Below are 20,618 nucleotides of genomic sequence, written 5' to 3' on the forward strand. Positions count from 1 at the left end.
CTGCGCCTGTAAGATGCATGATGTATGGTAAGCTGGCTCCCTGGACGGTACTTCACACAGTGTTGCACAGTGCGATTCATTATAGTTCTCTAACTATAAGTGAAGACAAAATTAACTGCTCTCGGTTTTAAATTGTGCTTTGCCCCAGAAGTTTTGCAAAAGAATGTTATTAATGACTTGTACATTGATAGCACTAAAGTGTATTTTTCCAGCTGAGCTGAGAGATTTCATGTTTCTTGCCCAAACATGTGAGACCTTGTATTTTTTTTTCTTTCTTTCTTTTTTTTTTTTTTTTTGTGTTTGTGTGTGTGTGTCTGTGAGATAAAGTCTCACTCAGTCACCCTAGGCAGAGTGATGTGGCTTCATATTTCACAGCAGCCTCAAACTGTAGGGTTCAAGTGATCTTCTTGTCTCAGCCTCCTGAGTAGTTGAACCTACAGGCACCCACTACAATAGTTTTTCTATTTTTGGTAGAGATGGAGTCTCGCTCTTGCTCAGGCTGCTCTGAACTCCTGAGCTCAGACAATCCACCCACCTCCCAGAGTGCTAGGATTACAGGTGTGAGCCATCACACTTGGCCTTCCGTTTATTTTATTTATTTATTTTGAGACAGAGTCTTAACTATGTCACCCTCAGTAGAGTGCTGTAGCATCACAGCTCACAGCAAACTCTTGAGACGTAAGCAGTTCTCTTTCCTCAGCCTCCCAAGTGGCTGGGACTACAAGTACCTGCCACAACGCTTGGCTATTTTTATTTTTATTTTTATTTTTTGCAGTTGTCATTGTTGTTTAGCAGGCCTGAGCCCGGTTTTAACCCTAGCCAGCCTCTCTGTATGTGGCCGACGCTCTACTCACTGAGCTACAGGTGCCGAGCCTATTTATTTCTTTTCTTTTCTTTTTTTTTTTTTCCTTTTTTTTGAGACAGAATCTCACTTTGTGGCCCTTAATAGAGTGCTGTGGCATTCACAGCTCACAGCAACCTCAAACTCTTGGGCTTAAGCGATTCTCTTGCCTTACCTTCCAAGTAGCTGGGACTACAGGCGCCCATCACAACACCCGGCTGTTTTTTTGTTGTAGTTGTTTAGTTGGCCCCGCCAGGTTCTAACGCCCCACCCTCGGTGTATGTAGCTGATGCTATAACCACTGTGCTATGGGTGCCAAGCCTATTTATTTCTTATATATAAAATCTGCCTGCTTTTCGAAAGGATTGAAAGGTTTTATAAAAAAAAAAAAAGATTCAATTACAATAAAATCATGTAAATCAGAGTAAAAGAACAAGGAGCAAACAATGGAATGGAGAAGTATTAAGGACTCTGAGTGAGAGTCATCCTTGACACCTTTTTTCTCTCACCTCTGCTATTCAAGTCCTGTTGTTATTTATAGAATGGCCTGATTCTTAAATCTGTCGATTTTACTCCCTTTTGTGTCTCATAGTTTTAACTACATAGTTCCTTTTCCTAGAGTCATGTAATAGAGTTCTTCCTGATCTCTCATCTTCCCTCACTAACCTGTATGCTAGGCCCGGAGTAATCTTTTAAAAGACACAATTCTAGGCCTGTCATCCCAGCACTTCAGGATTGTGAAGAGAGAGGATTTCTGGAAGGCAGGAGTTCAGAACAAGCCTGGGTAGCATGACAAGACCCCATGTCTACCGATCGATCAATCAATAGATAAACCCACAGCTGCATAAATAAGTAAACAGATAAATAAGTGACACAAATCAGATTTTCATCCACCTCTCATCTCCAGCTAAAACACATCACTGCCTCCCACTGCCCTTAGTTTGATGATATCAGCTAAGTTTCTAGGGCCTGCATTAGAAACCTCCTTCCCGGTCCTCAGGTATTCTTTGCTGCCTCCCTTCACAGGGCCTTTGCACATCTGGGCCAGCATGCCCCGTTACTCAATCTTCACACCTCACATCTGTCATAACTTTCTCAGAAAATTCTTCCCTGATCTTGCCAACTGGAGGAAAACCCCCCAATTATCTACTTCTGTAATGCCATGTAGCAACCAACCAGAAGAAGGTCCAGGCTTTCTGAGATCTGAAATTTGTGCACTTTAGGGAGCTCTCTTTAACAAAAAGAAGAACATTGGGCGGCGCCTGTGGCTCAGTGAGTAGGGCGCCGGTCCCATATGCCGGAGGTGGCCGGTTCAAACCCAGCCCTGGCCAAAAACCACAAAAAAAAAAAAAAAAAAAAAAAAGAAGAACATAAAGAAACAAGGTGCAGGGCCTTGTGCAAGGGAGGGGTCCTGATACTTAAGTTGCCATCACTGTGCAGTGAACTTGCCTCTTCCATGGCACACTTAAATTATGTTGTTCAAAAAAGAATATATTTACTGTGCTTTGAACTTCTTTCGAAAATAATCTAATTAATAATCCACTTAGCTCTTGACAGTTGGCGATTTAATCTGTAATATCCAACTGAGTGAGTATTTCTTTCCCCTAGAGCAGCGGTTCTCAGCCTGTGGGTTGCGACCCACAGGAACTGTATTAAAGGGCCGCGGCATTAGGAAGGTTGAGAAGCACTGCCCTGGAGTATGCACTGTATGAGCGAGGAAATACGTCTGATTTTGCTCACCACATTTTCTCTAGGAATCTGCATAGTGTTAGGACTTGAGTGGACAGTATATATTTCTTGGATGAAGGGATAAATGAATAATTAAATGAAGATTTAGGCTAAGGGTTAGTGTCCATAATGTCTGTATAAAATCTGGCTAAATTTCTTGAAAGCCAAAGCCAAGTGGAGAGCATCTGTGTTCTATGGCTCTGTACCAGTTCTCATGAAAGAAAAACTTCCCATTGTAGCAGGTGGTGAAGATGAATTTTTTTAGAGTTCTTTATTTAAAACACCTTCCTCAACACAGTGTATAATAACAGCACATAACTTTTATTGAATGTTTACTGTGTGCTGGGCATTTGCCCAACACTGGGATTTGAAATTCTGCTTTAAGAGTCAAATATGGCAGGCACCTCTAACTCAAGGATTACCTACCTTCAGTCAGAATCTCTACTTCCACTGCCCCTGCAGATGGGCAGGAAAACCCACGCAGGCTCTGGAGAAGGTTCTGGAACCTTCATATTCTCAAGGAGCCTCCGTGTCTGGAACTTCTTTTTCCCTGACCTTTCATATCACCTGGTTATTTGCCAACATGGTGCTTATTAACTTCTGCTTCAGAGATCACACTGGTTTATCACCTGCCCTCCTTCAGGAATCAGACCTTGTTTTTACCTCTTAGTGAGGATATGCCCAAGATTAGCTTTGCCTTGATTTCCCTGTAGAATGCTTAATTACCAGTTGAACTGCATGCAGATGGTCTATTGCAGTGTTTTTCAACTTCTTGTATCTCCGGGCATACTTGAACTTGTAGTTAAACTTCCATGGCAAACTTAAATTATGTTGTTCAAAAAAAGAATAAGAAAAAAAGAATATATTTACTGTTTTTTGAACTTCTTTTGAAAATAATTAATGGTCTTTAAAAATTTTTGCAGCACAGCTCTTGAAAATCACTGGTCTTGAAAATCATCTTATTGGAATAAGATGTTAATAAGTTAACAACTTGTTAAAAAGAGTTGTACTAATGTTGTCTGTCTGGACATTGGAAAATGCCTGTCAAAGCTGATCATTTTGACTTTGGCATAATTAATAATGACCTCACTGACAGCATTTGGCTCTGGTTCAGCACCTTCTGAGTGCTCCCTAGTAAAGGGTGGGGAACCTGTGGCCTTAAGGAAACTTGCGACCTACCTTGTCCTTAAGTTTGGCCTTTTGACTGAATCCAAATTTTACAAAACATATTGTTTTATTAAAAGAGGTGCAGTGGAGAGAGATGAAGCTTCCCTTGCCTCCTTTGGTGTTTAAAAAAGAACATCTTGAAATCAGATGGTTCCCCAGCCCTGATGTGATTAATTCTGTTAACAAACCTTTCTCAGGTGCCTATCCCTGTGCCATACCCTAGGGTAGTGCAAATAAAACAAACAAACAAAAAAAAACCTCTCCTCTCCTAGAGGCTGGGCCCAGTGACTCATGCCTGTAATCCTAGCACTCTGGGAAGTTAAGCGGGTAGATTGCTTGAGCTCACAAGTTCAAGACTAGCCTGAGCAAGAGTGAGACCCCGTCTCTAATAAAAATAGAAAAAACTGAGGCAAGAGAACAGCTTGAGCCCTAGAGCCGGAGTTTGCTGTGAGCCATGAACACACCATGGCACTCTACCCAGGGCAACAACTTGAGACTCTGTCAAACAAAACAAAACTCTCCTCTCCTTAGGGGGAGGGACTCAAGTCCACAGAGGGAGAAAGACAGAACTGACAGTTCCGCCAGTGTCTGGAGCAACTATTATCTGGCTTTGTATCCATTTTTAGTCCTAATGGGTAGAATCTTCTAATAAAATGCCAATAGCCTTTTTAACTAAATAAGCTGCCTATGAAAGATTGGAATTTGTATCAGTATCTGAGTTTCTTTCTCTCATATTAACTTTAAGGGGGTTAGTAAGATAAGCCCTAGGACAAGGTACTGAGGTGCTTTCCAGTGATCTGTACTAAACCAGGAATAAGGATTGGCAGTTTCTCTTCTGTTTGTATACAGAGCAGATATCCGTGGGCTTATTTATGATCAAAGGGGCTTTCTGTCCCTAAAACAACTGTAAGACAATGCCACAAACTTCCTGAGACCATGGAAAGCTGTTCATGGTGCAAGAGAGTTCCATTCTGGTTTACTTTTTAAAACTAATTTCAGGCATACTATATAGAAACTTAACATAAACTTGAAAGGGAAATTATAAATTTTTTATCTAATGTCCATCTTACTGATGGAACGTAGTAGAGGATTTAAAATTGTAAGCCAAGCTTTTCTTAGAAATCCTACTGGCTGCTTTATAAACTGAATGAAGTTAGTTAAGATCATAGAGGTTGAACCAAATGCTTCACTTGTAGCACAGGGGGGCTTTTTCTGGAGCCTTGAATTTAATATCCATTAGCTGCTGGACTCCTAGAGGCTGTTGATCAGACTATTGTCATTATCCCCTACTTTTTTATGTTTCCTCTTAAATTGCTTCCTGAGTAAAAGCAGCTTCTAATTTTTTAAAAAATTATTCCTTCTTTTAATCCCCAAAACCTGAATATTGCAAATACTCTGCAAATATTTGTTAAAGTTTCTAATAGAAAGCAGACTAAGTGGGACCTATAGGTACTAAAGTTTTTGTGAAATTCTCTTGGCCTGAGTTCATGATTAAGAAAATTCTAGTGATAACTTGCAGAAGAAACTGGAGTAGTTTGCAATAAATGTGGAGGCCATTGATTTAGAGCCTTTTTTGTATTGTTCCATAAATAAGATTTCATTTGTAAGCTCTCAAACGTGGGCCTTGACATTTAGAATTGAGAGCTAGAAGAAAAAGCAAGAAAATTCACAGCAATGTTTTAACACATTTTTTGTGTGTTAATTTCTAAGATATTTTGCCTTGGGCCTTAACATGGATTTAGGGTTCTGTTCCTTAGCTCTGAGGCACATTTTCTCTGTGAATAGTAGTACTCTAGGAAGAAACCCCCAAAGAGATACTGAAGTATACTTTGTGTAAAATTCTTATTATATTTCACTAATTCTGAATCTCTGTAGTGCTCTTCTTTCAGGTGTTAAATGGATTTATAAAAAGCATTTGGTGGTTAGCAAAATGGGTCTCTTTTACCTAATGTGAAATCTTGTGTTGGTAGGAGTTGTATAAGAAGTAGTGTTTTTGGCTCGGTGCCTGTAGCTAAGTGGTTAGGATACTGGCTTCATACACCAAGGCTGGTGGGTTTGAACCCCGCCCAGGCCAGCTAAACAATGACAACTGCAACAAAAAAATAACCGCATGTTGTGGCAGGCGCATGTAGTCCCAGCTACTTGGGAAGCTGAGGCAAGAAATCACTTAAGCCCAAGAGTTTAAGGTTGCTATAAGCTGTGATGCCACGGCACTCTACCGAGGACGACGTAATGAGACTGTATCTCCCCCCCCCCAAAAAAAAATGGTGTTAGAAGAGAGCTATTTTTTGAAGTATAATTTCTTATCATTTTTAAGAAGGAACAACACTGGTGAATTATGTTGTATTTGTAGAGCACATTCCATATGGTAATATCCACAACTGTTAACACTTACGTAACACTTACTGATAGTACAGTGGCCTGGTGGGGAAAAATGAAATCATTCCTTCTTTCCTATTTTGCATCTGAAGTATTTGTTATTTTCTTTAATTATATAACTTTTTGCTACCTGATTCTAGTATGGTACGTGAGTCTGTGTGTGCCTACACATCTGTGTCTATATGTATATTGAGTGTTGGGTGAGTCATTGTAGTGATGGTGTAACTTATCAGCTCTTTATAAACTTTAAGTTGTTCTCCTTTGATGTATTTCAATGAAGGATTTAAGAATTTGACCTGTACTGGTCTTTTGATTGTTCTCGCATTTGCCCAGTTTGACCAAGAAGGCTGTAATTGTTGTTTTTCTACAGAAAGAAAATGAAAGCTGGTGTTTCATTGGGTAGGGAATTCATACCTGTGTGAAAAATTAAACAGGAGATTGGTCAGAGCATTTGTTTCTTTATACATTAAACTATTTATTCATTTATTTTCGAGGCAGAGTCTCACTTTGTTGCCCTCGGTAGAATGCCGTGGCATCATAGCTCACAGCAACCTCTAAGTTGGGGGCTCAAGCAATCCTCTTTTTTTTTTTAGAGGTGAGGTCTCGCTCTAGCTCAGGCTGGTCTCAAACTCCTGAGCTCAGACAATCCACCTGCCTCAGCCTCCCAGAATGGTAAGATTACAGCATGAGTCACCTCAATGGGCTAAATTCTTTTTTAAAAATAACATTTCAAAGCCATTTGGCTTCCTTACTTTAGTAGGGTTATTGAAGACTTCCTAGTGCAGATGAACCTAAGTTTTAACTTAGGTGATTGTATTCTTCTGTATTGCTACCCTGTTTCCCCGAAAATAAGACAGTGTCTTATTTTAAGGTGTGCTCCCAAAGATGTGCTAGGTCTTATTTTCAGGGGACGTCTTATCTTTCCTGTAAGTAGGTCTTATTTTCGGAGGATGTCTTATTTTCGGGAAAACAGGATAGTAACAATCTCATTAATATTCTTTCCAATCCAAGCATTTTGGCTCACACCTGTAATCCTAGCACTCTGGGAGGCCAAGGCAGGTGGATTGCTTGAGCTCAGGCGTTCGAAACCAACCTGGGCAAGAGCAAGACTCCATCTCTACTGAAAATAGAAAAACTAGCTGGGCATCGTGGTGGGTACCTGAGTCCCAGCTACCTGGGAGGCTGAGGCCAGAGAATTGCTCAAGCCCAAGAGTTTGAGGTTGCTGTGAGTATGATACCACCACACTCTACCCAGGCTGACAGAGTGAGACTTATGTCTCAAACAAATAAAAGAAAGAAAGAAAGGGGGCGGCGCCTGTGGCTTAGTCGGTAAGGCGCCAGCCCCATATACCGAGGGTTCAAACCCGGCCCTGGCCAAACTGCAACCAAAATAGCCGGGCGTTGTGGCGGGCGCCTGTAGTCCCAGCTACTCGGGAGGCTGAAGCAAGAGAATCACCTAAGCCCAGGAGTTGGAGGTTGCTGTGAGCTGTGTGAGGCCACGGCACTCTACCGAGGGCCATAAAGTGAGACTCTGTCTCTACAAAAAAAATAAATAAATAAAAATAAAAATAAAAAAAAATTAAAAAAAAAAAAAGAAAGAAGGAAGCTTTCCAACAGACACTACGCACATTTGCAATAAATGTGAGAAAAGACCAGAATTTGAATGCAATTTCTTGGACATCAGAGTTGTGTTCTTCATAGTATAATTTGCTACTTCCTAATATAAGTAATTTTAATTAATTGTTTCTAAAAGAATGAATGAAATGGAATAACAAATTTGTATCATTTATTTAGTTCACAATTATCCTGTGTATGTAGTGCTACATGCTAATTCAGAATTCAAGAAATTGGTCTAATCGTCTTCAGTTAGAGGCTAAGACAGGCTTGATATTCAGAGGCTGGCTTTGGGCCAGACCAGGTGTTCTAATACGTGACCCTGAGACGTAGTTGTTCTCGTTAAGAGGAGGCATGGATACCAAAGAGGATAAATAAAATGATAAAGCTTTTTCTCCAGAACCAGTTCAATCTAATAGTAATAACATAGCAGTCATTTCACAGCATATTTGAACGTAGAATGTAGTCTGGTGTGAATATCTCCAACAGGCTATGACCATATCTACTTTCTCCGTTCTGCTTCTATTGAAGGATGGTTATAGACAAAGGACCGAGATCCTAGGTTCTCCATTGGAGCAGTTTCATTGAGATAAAATTCATGTGTCATAGGATTCACCCATTTAAAGTATACACAATTCAAAAGGCTTTTAGTATGTTCACAAAATTATCCAACCATCATAGCTTCTAATTACGTTTTCTTGCAAGAGACAAACTATAAAGGAGAAACCAAAGAATAAACGCGATTAATACTTACTAAATGTACCTTCCTCAAATTAAAAAACAAAAACAAATTGCCTGATAACTTTATAGCCATTTTGAGCCTTGACTCACTAAGGAAATCAAACTCAAGCTCTGAAATTCAGAAAGCCAGATAGAGACCTCCTCTTTTATCAGTTTCACATTAGGAAGTCACTTGAGGATCACAATGTACATTATTCACCCATGCAAACACTCAACATATGAAAAGCAACTTTTGTTTCAAAGTATAGCTGCACCTTTAATTCACTTAATGGTAAAACACCCTCTGGGAAGTGGTAAGAGGACACGTCATTGTGCCCATTTTTGATAGGTAAAAAGGGAGCAACAGACACATTAGTTCAAAGAGCTAGTCAGCAGCTGACATGATAGGAAAGTGTGGGTTTCCTGCTCTGTGGCCTGGGCACGTCCACTGTAGTTACCATCCTTTGGTTTCCATCCATTGTCTTATGAGCTGTGGTGTCTGTACAGGAGTGAGTATACCTAACTAATGCTGGGATAGCATTAGAATTACTTGAAGGTTTTTTTGTCACATCATTTCTCTCATGTATGTATGTGCCTTTGCACTTGCTATTTCTTCAGCCAAAATTGCATTACCCACTTTCCCCAACCCCCCTCCTTCCCATCTCAGCCTATAAGCCACCTCTCTGGGAGTCCTCCCAACTTCCTCATGCAGAGCAGCCTGGGCTCGCTCTGTCCCATGTATCTCCCGTACTTTGTATTAACCAGGTCAGAGTGGTTTTCTTACTGTGCTGTTTACTACACACTTACCTCTTATCGTTTGCCATTAGACTGGGAGCTCCTTGAGAGCAAGGACTATGTTAGCCCTTTTCTGTCTTCCCCTCCATAGTACCTGGCATGGGGTTGGTGGTTTTCTTAAATTCTGCGTGAATATCTTAAAAGATTGCCTTAGGGATGGTAGCGATTACATAATTTCATTGCTCTGTCTCCTCAAAGCCAAGGACAACAGTGAGAAGTCTCCTTCAACAGCCAACCTTTAGCCAAAAACACAGCCACTGGATGACATGGAGTAGAGAAAAAGATTTGAGATGACATGTGCTATTAGTTCTTTCGCTTAATTAGCTCAGGGAGGACATTTAATCTTTTTGTGCGTCAGATTTCCTTCTATTATTGAGCAATAGCAATGTCTAGATCACCGAGTATTGTGCAAATCTGTGGAGCTCTTTCATAGGAAAGTAGTTTACAAACTGTAAAGCACTGTAAGCGTGAGAAATATAGAGGAGAGGCAGTGTAATCTGTCAGAAAGGATATGTGTTTTGGCCTTAGATAGAATTTTAAATCTAGATTTATCTCCTAGTTATTTAACTTCCACAGTTTTAACTTCTGTGAATCTGTTTTCCTCATGTTCCAAGGGTAAATAACAGTTTTGGCAGCTCGGAGTAATGTCGTGAAGGTTAAGCGAAATTCAGGCAGTGTTTCCACTTGAGTTCTATCAGTGTACATTCAACTTTTTTCAGCCAGAGCTTTTGAACATCACATGCTTCTGTCTCTGTGCCTTCTGTCCTGTTACAGAATCAGTCCTTTGTACCCCAGGGAGAGCATGCTCCTTGTCCTGGGCCAGAGAGATGGATGGTGAGGGGAGACCACCAGAGAAGGGGACAGGCTTTGCTGTCCTGTGACCCAGCCATCCTAGACGTGCCTTGGGGCAGGGCAGAAGCAAAGCCTCACTGATGTCACAGCACATTCCCAGGGTAGCTATGTTTTCTGCAGCTTCTTTTACTACCCCCCCCCCTTTTTTTGAAACTTTTTATTGAAATGAAAGCATGACCAAAAAAGACACATAGCCCCAGTGTATAGAGCACATTTTACAAATTGAATACATAGCAGATTGTTCTTATTGCTGCTTAATATTCCATTTTTTTAAGTATAGCATGTTTTATATTTTTCCATTCTGCTCTTGCTAAGCATTTTGGACAGCTTCCAATATAGGGCTATTACAAATCACGCTGCTACAAACATTCTTATACATCCTTTAATGAATGCACACCCGTGTTTCTCTGTGGTACGCACTTAGACTAGAACTGCTGTGTTACAGAGTTCACATATGTTCAGTTTTAGTAGATATTACCAAATTCTCACCAGCAGCGTGTAAGAGTCCAGTTGCTCCCACGTCCTCACAGCACTCAGTATTGTTTGCTTTTTAATTTTGGGAATTCTGGGGGATTTTATAATACCATATAGCATGTTAGAAATGGAACCATTTGGCTGGACACAGAGACTCATGCCTGTAATCCTTTGGGAGCACTCTAGGAGGCCGAGGCTCATGGATCATTTGAGCTCATGAGTTCAAGACCAGCCTGAGCAAGAGTGAGACCCTGTCTCTAAAAATAGCCAGGCGTGTGGCAGGCCGTGTAATCCCAGCTACTTGGGAGGCTGAGGCAAGGGGATCATGTGAGGCCAGGAGTTTGAGGTTGCTGTGAGCTACAGTGCCATGGCACTCAACCCAGGGCGACAAAGTGAGACTCTGTTTCAAAAAAAAAAGAACGAAAGAAAGAAAAGAAATGGAGCCATTCCCTTAGTTCCCCCAAATCTGCACCTAAAAACTTTTAGGAATATAGTCTGTACCAAAAAAGAGGATTATATCAGATGTAAGGCTCCTAGAGCAGTGCTCGGTACACTGACAATGACAAGTCTAATGGACGATGACAAGTAACAGTGTTATAATTAGGACTAAGTGCCTTCTGTGTTCTTCAAGGGTGGGAGTAGGGATGGTGGATGCAAAGGGAAATAAGACATATCCTCTACCCACCAGCAGATCAAGAGCTAGTTGAAGAGGCCAGGTGCGGTGGCTCACACCTGTAATCCTTGCACTCTGGGAGGCCAAGGCAGGTGGATTGCTTGAGCTCAGTAGTTTGAGAACAGCCTGGGCAAGAGCAAGATTTGTCTCTACTAAAAATAGAAAAACGAGTTTGGCACCTGTGGCTCAAGCAGCTAAGGCACCAGCCACATACACCTGAGCTGGCGGGTTCGAATCCAGTGTGGACCCGCCAAACAACAATGATGGCTGCAACAACAACAACAAAAAAAAAAATAGCTGGGCATTGTGGCAGGTGCCTGTAGTCCCAGCTACTTGGGAGGCAGAGGCAGGAGAATCACTTGAGCCCAGGAGCTGGAGGTTGCTGTGAGCTGTGATACCACAGCACTCTACCCAGGGTGACAGCTTGAGGCTCTGTCTCAAAAAAATAAGTAAAAATAAAAAAATAAAAAAAATAAGTAAAAATAGAAAAACCAGGTGGGCACCTGTTGCCCCGGTTATTCAGGAGGCCAAGGCCAGAGGATTACTTGAGCTGAAGAGTTTGACATCACGGCACTCTACCCAGGGTGACAGAGTAAGACTGTGTCTCTAAAATAAATTTTTAAAAAAATTTCTTTTTTTGCAGTTTTGGCTGGGGCCGGGCTTGAACCCACCATCCCCAGTATATGGGGCCAGCACCCTACTCCTTGAGCTACAGGTGCCACTCTGTATTTTTTTTTTTTTTTAAGATCTAGTTGAAGAGACTGGAATTAGAAACACTGTTATTAGACAATATAATAGGAATTTGAAGGAAAAGATAGTGTTTGAATTAGGACTTAAGGAATAAAGAAGAGTTCAACAGAAATGAAAAGGAAGTGGGCTGGAGGAAAGGACTAGGGCCCCAAACCCTCAGTGCCGTACACATGCAGTTAATAAATGCCCTCGAGGGTGGTGGAGTCCCCGGTGCGCTGGAGGAGAGGCGCTCGCGTGAGATTGGCGTTGCTGCCTGCTCTTCTGCTTGCTGGGCGTGTGGGGCCCAAGCCGGCAGCCGTGTGTGAAGTTACGGTGCTCCACTGCTGTGCTCTCTGCTACTACTTTTTATCTTTTTTTCTTTCACTGGGAAAATGATCAGCCTTTTCTCTCTCGGGAACCAAGCCTCCCCCAAGTCCAAAATGCCTGAAAACCACCATTGAAACTTTTTGTTGTTGTTGTTGTTGTAGTAGACACAGAGTCTCACTTTATGGTCCTCGGTTGAGTGCCGTGGCGTCACACAGCTCACAGCAACCTCCAATTCCTGGGCTTACGCGATTCTCTTGCCTCAGCCTCCCGAGTAGCTGGGACTACAGGTGCCCGCCACAACGCCCAGCTATTTTTTGGTTGCAGTTCAGCCGGGGCCGGGTTTGAACCCGTCACCCTCGGTATATGGGGCCGGCACCTTACCGACTGAGCCACAGGCACCGCCCCCCACCATTGAAACTTTTGACAGCTGCAAAATATGGCCGGTTGCAAGGATCTCACCATTTATCTGCTGTTTGGTCCTGTAATTATTTTTATGCTGAAATCTGGTTTAGAGTCTTTATTCTTACGCAGGTCCAGTTTGCCTCATGGTGGCGGTTCAGTTAATACAAGGTTGTTCTGCTCAGTCATACATATGCAGTTAATAAATGCCCTCAAGGAATTTTTATGATGCTGAAGATGGTGATCAAGATCTCAAAGATCAATTTTTTGATTGAGCACCTACTGTGTGTCAGGCATGGGACGTATAAGACAAGGATGGAAGCTGGATGTGGTGTCTGTCCCCATTGAGTCAGAAGCTCAGTGTGAGGAAGGCTGGGGTGGGTGGAGGGACAGAGCCCTGGAAGAGCCGCGGGAGGAGTACCTCGGCAGGCCGGGACCAGGGGAGGCTTTCTGGGAGAGGCCAGTGAAGGGCTGGTGTGGAGGAAGTATTCAAAGCAGAGGAATCAGAGTGTAGGAAGGGCTGGACACAGGGAGAGAATGGTTTGTTAGGGATCCTGGAAAAAGTCAGGACCTAGAGCACAGGGAGTCTAGAGAGGAGAGGAGTGGAGTGGAGTTTCAGCCAAAAGAACGGCAGAAATGGAAGATGGATTGAATGTGGTTAACCATAGTGCAAAGGACAAGTAACCCATATTCTTAGTATATAGTGACTTTCAAAATTCATTATTCCCTCAATCCAAACATTCTGGCTTCTCTGGAGCCCAATGCAACTACCATTTTGTGTCGCTTGACCACAGGGTTGCCTTCTGAGAAATGCCTCATTTGATGATTTCATCATTGTGGGGAACACCATAGAGTATACTTATACAGACCTAGATGGTATTTTTATTTTTATTTTTTTCATATGGAAAATCAAATGCCCTAGCACCATTATTGAATATCAGTCATTTCTCCTACTTAATCTGCAATGCCAATATCTAGTGCAGTATGTCAGATTTCTGTATATGCTTCGTTACCATCTCATGGTACCACCAGCATGTATGCAGTCCAGTGTTGACCAGAAACGTTGTTGTGCAGTGCGTAATTGTAGTTGAAGAGTAAAGAAAAATTCTGTGAGAAATATATATTATGGCCAGGCACAGTAGCTCTCGCCTATAATCCTAGCACGTGGGGAGGCTGAGGCGGGTGGATTGCTTGAGCTCGGGAGTTTGAGACCAGCCTGAGCAAGAGTGAGACCCTGTCTCTATTAAAAATTGGGAAAAAACTAGCAGAGTCTGTAATCCCAGCTACTCAGGAGGCTAACACAGGAGCCCAGGAGTTTGAGGTTGCTGCAACTATGATGCCATGACACTACCTAGGGTGACAGAGTGACACACTATCTCAAAAAAAAAAAAGAGGAAGGAAGAAATGTTATGTGCAGAAAAACCTATTTTTTTCTATTACCCATGTAAATAGCCCTTTTAAGTCCATGGTCTGTGAGTGTGGTCATATTTCCTTGGCCATACATAAACTTACATGAGGTATATTCTCCAGTCTCTGTATGTGAAATAAGAGTCATTCTGTAACCTGTGGCTCAGTGCTGTGTTTTGTGGGTTCTAGGTAGGGACTGAAGGGTAGAGATGGCCTGGGGTTGAGCGATTTCTCATTTGGTTTGGGGTGCTGTGATTTCAGTAGCCTTTCTTCCTGTTTAAATTCTTAAGCCTGTCATGAAACCAAAACCCCCACAAGATATAGGAGCTCAGAATAAAAGGGGTTCATGCGGGGATGTTATCTTCCTCTTCCCCTACTAAGGTGCAAATATTTAATTTCTTTGGTAATTTTTTTACAAAGACTGGACACCAGCCATTTCATACTTAATCCCTGAAGTCTGGGCACGTAGTTTCTAATAGTTTTATAATAGGCTTGTGTCTACCTGTGTACTTAAGAGATTTCACTTAAAAACTAACTGTGGGAATTGCTATTACAATTGAATAAAATGTGGGAATTGCTATTATAATTGAATAAAATTTTATTGTATTTTATTAAGAAATACTATGTACCTACTCTATACAGGAATGTATATATATGGAAGGTTCAGAAAAAATAACAACCGCTCCTTGTTTTGAGAAACTTAATTTAAAACAGAGAGTGAGACAGCACACGTTTGTGTACGCGGAATCAAAGGGCTGTAGTGTCACCTCTCTCCTTGTCATCCAAGAAAAAATGCTGGTAATCAATCACAGCTCTGTTTTCTACTGAAGCCAGAGTTGGCCCAAAATTCTCAACACAGTATTTCAGGCAGCTTTTACATGAATAAATAAAAAAAATCTATCTTCTACCCTTTGTCTGAAAAACTAAATGTACTCTCAAAATGTTGGGGTCCTTGCCTTGCCTCCGTTTTGTCTTTTATTAGTTTATTTATTTATTTATTTATTTGAGACAAAGTCTTACTACATCAGCTTCAGTAGAGTGCGTGGCTATCACAGCTCATAGCAACCTCCAACTCTTGGGCTTAAGCGATTCTCTTGCCTCAGCCTCCCAAGTAGCTGGGACTACCAGCGCCTGCTATAATGCCTGGCTATTTTTTGGTTGTGGTTGTCACTGTTGTTTAACAGGCCCTGGCTGGATTCAAACCCACCAGCCCTGGTGCATATGGCCAGCACCCTAACCACTGAGCTACGGGCATTGAGCCTTTTATTAATTTTTTAAATAAATAAGTCATTTTATGTATGAATTTTGAAACCCCAAGAACCTCCCAAGAAAACAGAATGTGGTAATTTTGTTTAATTCAAAAAGATAAACATTTGGTTCATGTATATGATTATAGGAGCCTATTCCCATTATTTGTGACTGTGAAGTCATCGTGGTTTCTCTTAGTTCTTTCAGAATGATTGTCCTTATAATTTGAATAAATTAGTTTCAGTACTATAAAGTTGTCAGATGGTAGTAAATGATGACCACATTTTCGAGTGTCCTGGCATCAGGGCTCCCTGCATTGCTTCTAGAGTCTCCTGCTTTGTAGAGTTCAAGGTCTTACTGGCCCTGACTTCTACAGCGTCACCACCACTGATTATTTCAGAAGCAGGTCATTGGCCCTCTTCTCCATTCACATGCTTTCCATTGGCACTGCATCAAAGGCCAGAGTTTCAGCTACATATATTGATAAATCTCAAGTACTTATACTAAGATATCTCTTAAACTCTAGACCCTTAATTATCTTTTTTTAAGCCAATAAATCTTTATTTAAGAATTGTACATGTGGGTGGCACCTGTAGCTGTCAGTAGGGCACTAGCCACGTACACTGAGGCTGGTGGGTCCAAACCCAGCCCGGGCCAGCTCAAACAACAATGACAACTACAGCAACCACAACAAAATAGCTGGGCGTTGTAGCAGATGCCTGTAGTCCCTGCTACTTGGGAGGCTGAGGCAAGAGAATCACTTAAGCCCAAGAGTTGGAGGTTGCTGTGACGGCCACGGTACTCTACCCAGGGTGACATAGTAAGACTCTTATCTCAGAAAAAATAAAAAAAAAGAATTCTACATGTGATTTCTAAAGGCTGGAGTCACTGAAGATCTGTCTTCAAGATAGCTCTTTTTAGTATTACAGATCTTCAATCCATAGGTGTCCTGTCAGCCCAGAAATTACTTGCTACAATTCTTTTTCTTTTGGCTTCTTTTATCTCCTCTTACCTCCTCTTGAATATATGGATATACTATTGAAAACTTAAATTCTCTACCAAGCAAATTTAGGATCTAATTTCTTCAAGCAAGTTACTTTATGGTCATTTTTAGAGTAGATCAATTTGCCTGGTTCTCAGTTTTGACACCCTCTTGGAAAAAAATGAATGAGTATAAATCACATTAGTTCCTACAGATAAAGTACCAAGACTTAGAAAGGCTGCCTTAAATATTAGTTCCTACAGATAAAGTACCAAGACTTAGGCTGCCTTAAATATTAGTTCTTACAGATAAAGTACCAAAACTTAGAAAGGCTGCCTTAAATATTTCCAGTCGTTACAAAAACTAAAACCCAAATCTAGGTTTAGTGTTCAGATTTATAAATATTATAGCCACATCCATCTCTGTCATAAACCCTTAATTTTCAGTTGCCCCTGGGGGACACTACCCCCACGGTGACTGGTACAAACATAAACAGCTAACAGATTCTTCTGGCCAGAGAAAGTGCTAAGAGCCTGCCTACAGGATAGATGGGAAACGCAAGGCTTAGAGAATCACACCGTTAGTAAGTTAAAGAACAAAGTCTGGAATAGAAGGCTATCTAGAGTTTAACAGGATACACAGACCCTTCAGTTGGTCTTATAAAAAATAGGACTCATCCCATCTTTGTACCCCAGAACTTTGGTCTTAACCTTAAATCAGTCCAGTGCACAACAAAGGCCATTCTGCTGTCACCCTTCAAGGTCCAGTTAAGTACCCACAATAGACTTTGAGCAAGCTATCCTTATTTCTTACCTGGAACACAATTCTCACTCACTTTTTTTCTCTCCTCTTGCACTGAGGAAAGAAAAGCTACTAGAAACAAATGGCCAGTTTTCTCACATCTGTTCCTTTTCATGTATTTCCTACGACCATTAACTTGAATAAAAAGGGCTGGATGAGAAAACTGTAATTAGGAGCAGGCATAGGATTTTTCTCATTTACTGTGTTTACTTGCATCTCTGTAATACTGTCTTTTGTTTTCTTGTTTTCTAGGAATGTTTACCCTTGCAGAAGTTGCATCACTTAATGACATTCAGCCAACTTACCGAATCCTGAAACCATGGTGGGATGTGTTTATGGATTACCTGGCTGTTGTTATGCTGATGGTAGCCATCTTTGCGGGAACCATGCAACTTACCAAAGATCAGGTGGTCTGCTTGCCAGTGTTGCCAGCTCCTGTAAATTCAAAGGCACATACACCACCAGGAAATGCCGATGTCACCACTGACATCCCCAAGATAGAAGCAGCCACCAGCCAAGACCAAGATGGGCGGACAACAAGTGACAATTCCTTTGGCACATCTGCTGTGACACCTGACATACCTCTCAGAGCCACGTATCCTCGTGCAGATTTCACAGTCCCAAATCAGGAGGCAAAGAAAGAGAAGAAAGATGAAGCGGGCCGGAAGACAAACTTGGATTTTCAGCAATATGTATTTATTAATCAGATGTGTTACCATCTGGCCCTTCCATGGTATTCTAAATATTTCCCATACCTTGCTCTTATCCACACTATTATTCTTATGGTCAGTAGCAACTTCTGGTTCAAATATCCCAAAACGTGCTCAAAAGTAGAACATTTTGTTTCAATATTGGGAAAGTGCTTTGAATCCCCTTGGACTACAAAAGCGCTGTCTGAGACAGCCTGTGAAGACTCAGAGGAAAACAAGCAGAGGATGACAGGTGCACAGACCCTACCAAAGCATGTGTCCACCAGCAGTGACGAAGGCAGCCCCAGTGCCAGCACTCCAATGATCAATAAAACTGGCTTCAAATTTTCAGCAGAGAAACCCGTGATCGAAGTTCCGAGCATGACCATCCTGGATAAAAAAGACGGAGAACAGGCCAAAGCCCTGTTTGAGAAGGTCAGGAAGTTCCGTGCCCATGTGGAAGATAGTGACTTGATCTATAAACTCTACGTGGTGCAAACAGTTATCAAAACAGCCAAGTTCATTTTTATTCTCTGCTACACTGCGAACTTTGTCAATGCGATCAGCTTTGAGCACGTCTGCAAGCCGAAAGTTGAGCATCTGACTGGTTATGAGGTGTTTGAGTGTACCCACAATATGGCTTACATGCTGAAAAAGCTTCTCATCAGTTACATATCCATTATTTGTGTTTATGGCTTTATCTGCCTCTATACTCTCTTTTGGTTATTCAGGATACCTTTGAAAGAATATTCTTTTGAAAAAGTCAGAGAAGAGAGCAGTTTCAGTGACATTCCAGATGTCAAAAACGATTTTGCATTCCTTCTGCACATGGTAGACCAGTACGACCAGCTGTATTCCAAGCGTTTTGGTGTGTTCTTATCAGAAGTCAGTGAAAACAAACTTAGGGAAATTAGTTTGAACCACGAGTGGACATTTGAAAAACTCAGGCAGCACGTCTCACGAAATGCCCAGGACAAGCAAGAGTTACATCTGTTCATGCTGTCGGGAGTGCCTGATGCTGTCTTCGACCTCACAGACTTGGATGTGTTGAAGCTTGAACTGATCCCCGAAGCTAAAATTCCTGCTAAGATTTCTCAAATGACAAATCTCCAAGAGCTCCACCTCTGCCACTGCCCTGCAAAAGTTGAACAGACTGCTTTCAGCTTTCTTCGCGATCACTTGAGATGCCTTCATGTGAAGTTCACCGATGTGGCTGAAATCCCCGCCTGGGTGTATTTGCTCAAAAACCTTCGGGAGTTGTACTTGATAGGCAACTTGAACTCTGAAAACAATAAGATGATAGGACTTGAATCTCTCCGAGAGTTACGGCACCTTAAGATTCTCCACGTGAAGAGCAATTTGACCAAAGTTCCCTCCAACATTACAGATGTGGCACCACATCTCACAAAGTTAGTCATTCATAATGACGGTACTAAACTCTTGGTACTGAACAGCCTTAAGAAAATGATGAATGTCGCTGAGCTGGAACTCCAGAACTGTGAACTAGAGAGAATTCCACATGCTATTTTCAGCCTCTCTAATTTACAGGAACTCGATTTAAAGTCAAATAACATACGCACAATTGAGGAAATCATCAGTTTCCAGCATTTGAAACGACTGACTTGTTTGAAATTATGGCATAACAAAATTGTCACCATTCCTCCCTCCATTACCCACGTCAAAAATTTGGAGTCACTTTATTTCTCTAACAACAAGCTCGAGTCCTTACCGGTGGCAGTATTTAGTTTACAGAAACTCAGATGCTTAGATGTCAGCTACAACAACATTTCGCTGATTCCAGTAGAAATAGGACTGCTTCAGAACCTGCAGCATTTGCATATCACGGGGAACAAAGTGGACATTCTGCCAAAACAGTTGTTTAAATGTGTCAAGTTGAGGACTTTGAATCTGGGGCAAAACTGCATCGCCTCCCTCCCAGAGAAGATCGGTCAGCTCGCCCAGCTCACTCAGCTGGAGCTGAAGGGGAACTGCTTGGACCGCCTGCCCGCCCAGCTGGGCCAGTGTCGGATGCTCAAGAAAAGCGGGCTTGTTGTGGAAGATCACCTTTTTGACACCCTGCCACTCGAAGTCAAAGAAGCATTAAACCAAGACATAAATGTTCCCTTTGCAAATGGGATTTAAACTGAGATGATGCGTGCACAGCCACGCGCAGGAACAGCTTCCTAGATTGCAGATGCTCACGTACAAGTTATTGCAAGATGATGCATTTTAGGAGTAGATACATCTTTTAAAATAAAACAGAGAGGATGCATAGAAGGCTGATAGAAGACGTAACTGAATGTTCCATGTTCGTAGGATTTTAAGTCATTCATTTCCAAATCTTGTTTCTTTTTTTCTTTTGGGGAAAGGGAAGGAAAAATTATAATCACTAATCTTGGTTCTTTTTAAATTGTTTGTAACTTGGATGCTGCCGCTACTGAATGTTTACAAATTGCTTGCCTGCTAAATGATTAAATTGACATTTTCTTACAATTTCACCTTTTTTGAGGTGTCTTTATTTACCTTGCTTAATTGGTGCAATATTGCTTTAACTCAGACCACTAAAGACAGATATATCAGGTCCAAATTTGTAAATTTAAATTTGCTAAAATATTGATTTCTTTCCTGTTTTAATTTAAGGCACCTCAAATAAGCACTTATAATATTTAATGGCACTCCTGCTGCTTCTGAGAATTCCATGTTATAGATTTGTAGTTTTGAAGACCTGGAATGCAGTAAAGGTATGTGAATTGTTGGGGGACTGAATTTTTTGGTTGTTCTTTTTTTGTTTTG

The 20,618-nt window shown here is 41.5% G+C and overlaps 1 protein-coding gene across 2 annotated transcripts in view; it reads left to right on the forward strand.

Annotated features, from left to right (window-relative positions):
• Positions 1-20,319, forward strand: part of LRRC8D (leucine rich repeat containing 8 VRAC subunit D) — a 104,187-nt gene extending 83,868 nt beyond the window's left edge. For both annotated transcript variants that reach the window (XM_053590838.1, XM_053590839.1), the window contains exon 2: positions 17,389-20,319. In XM_053590838.1, the coding sequence (XP_053446813.1) occupies positions 17,391-19,967 (2,577 nt within the window). In that variant the 5' untranslated portion in view covers positions 17,389-17,390 and the 3' untranslated portion in view covers positions 19,968-20,319. The remainder of the gene's footprint in view (positions 1-17,388) is intronic.
• The last annotated feature ends 299 nt before the right edge of the window (positions 20,320-20,618 follow it).

Source organism: Nycticebus coucang, chromosome 5 (genome assembly GCF_027406575.1).
Source record: "Nycticebus coucang isolate mNycCou1 chromosome 5, mNycCou1.pri, whole genome shotgun sequence".
NCBI lineage: Eukaryota > Metazoa > Chordata > Mammalia > Primates > Lorisidae > Nycticebus > Nycticebus coucang.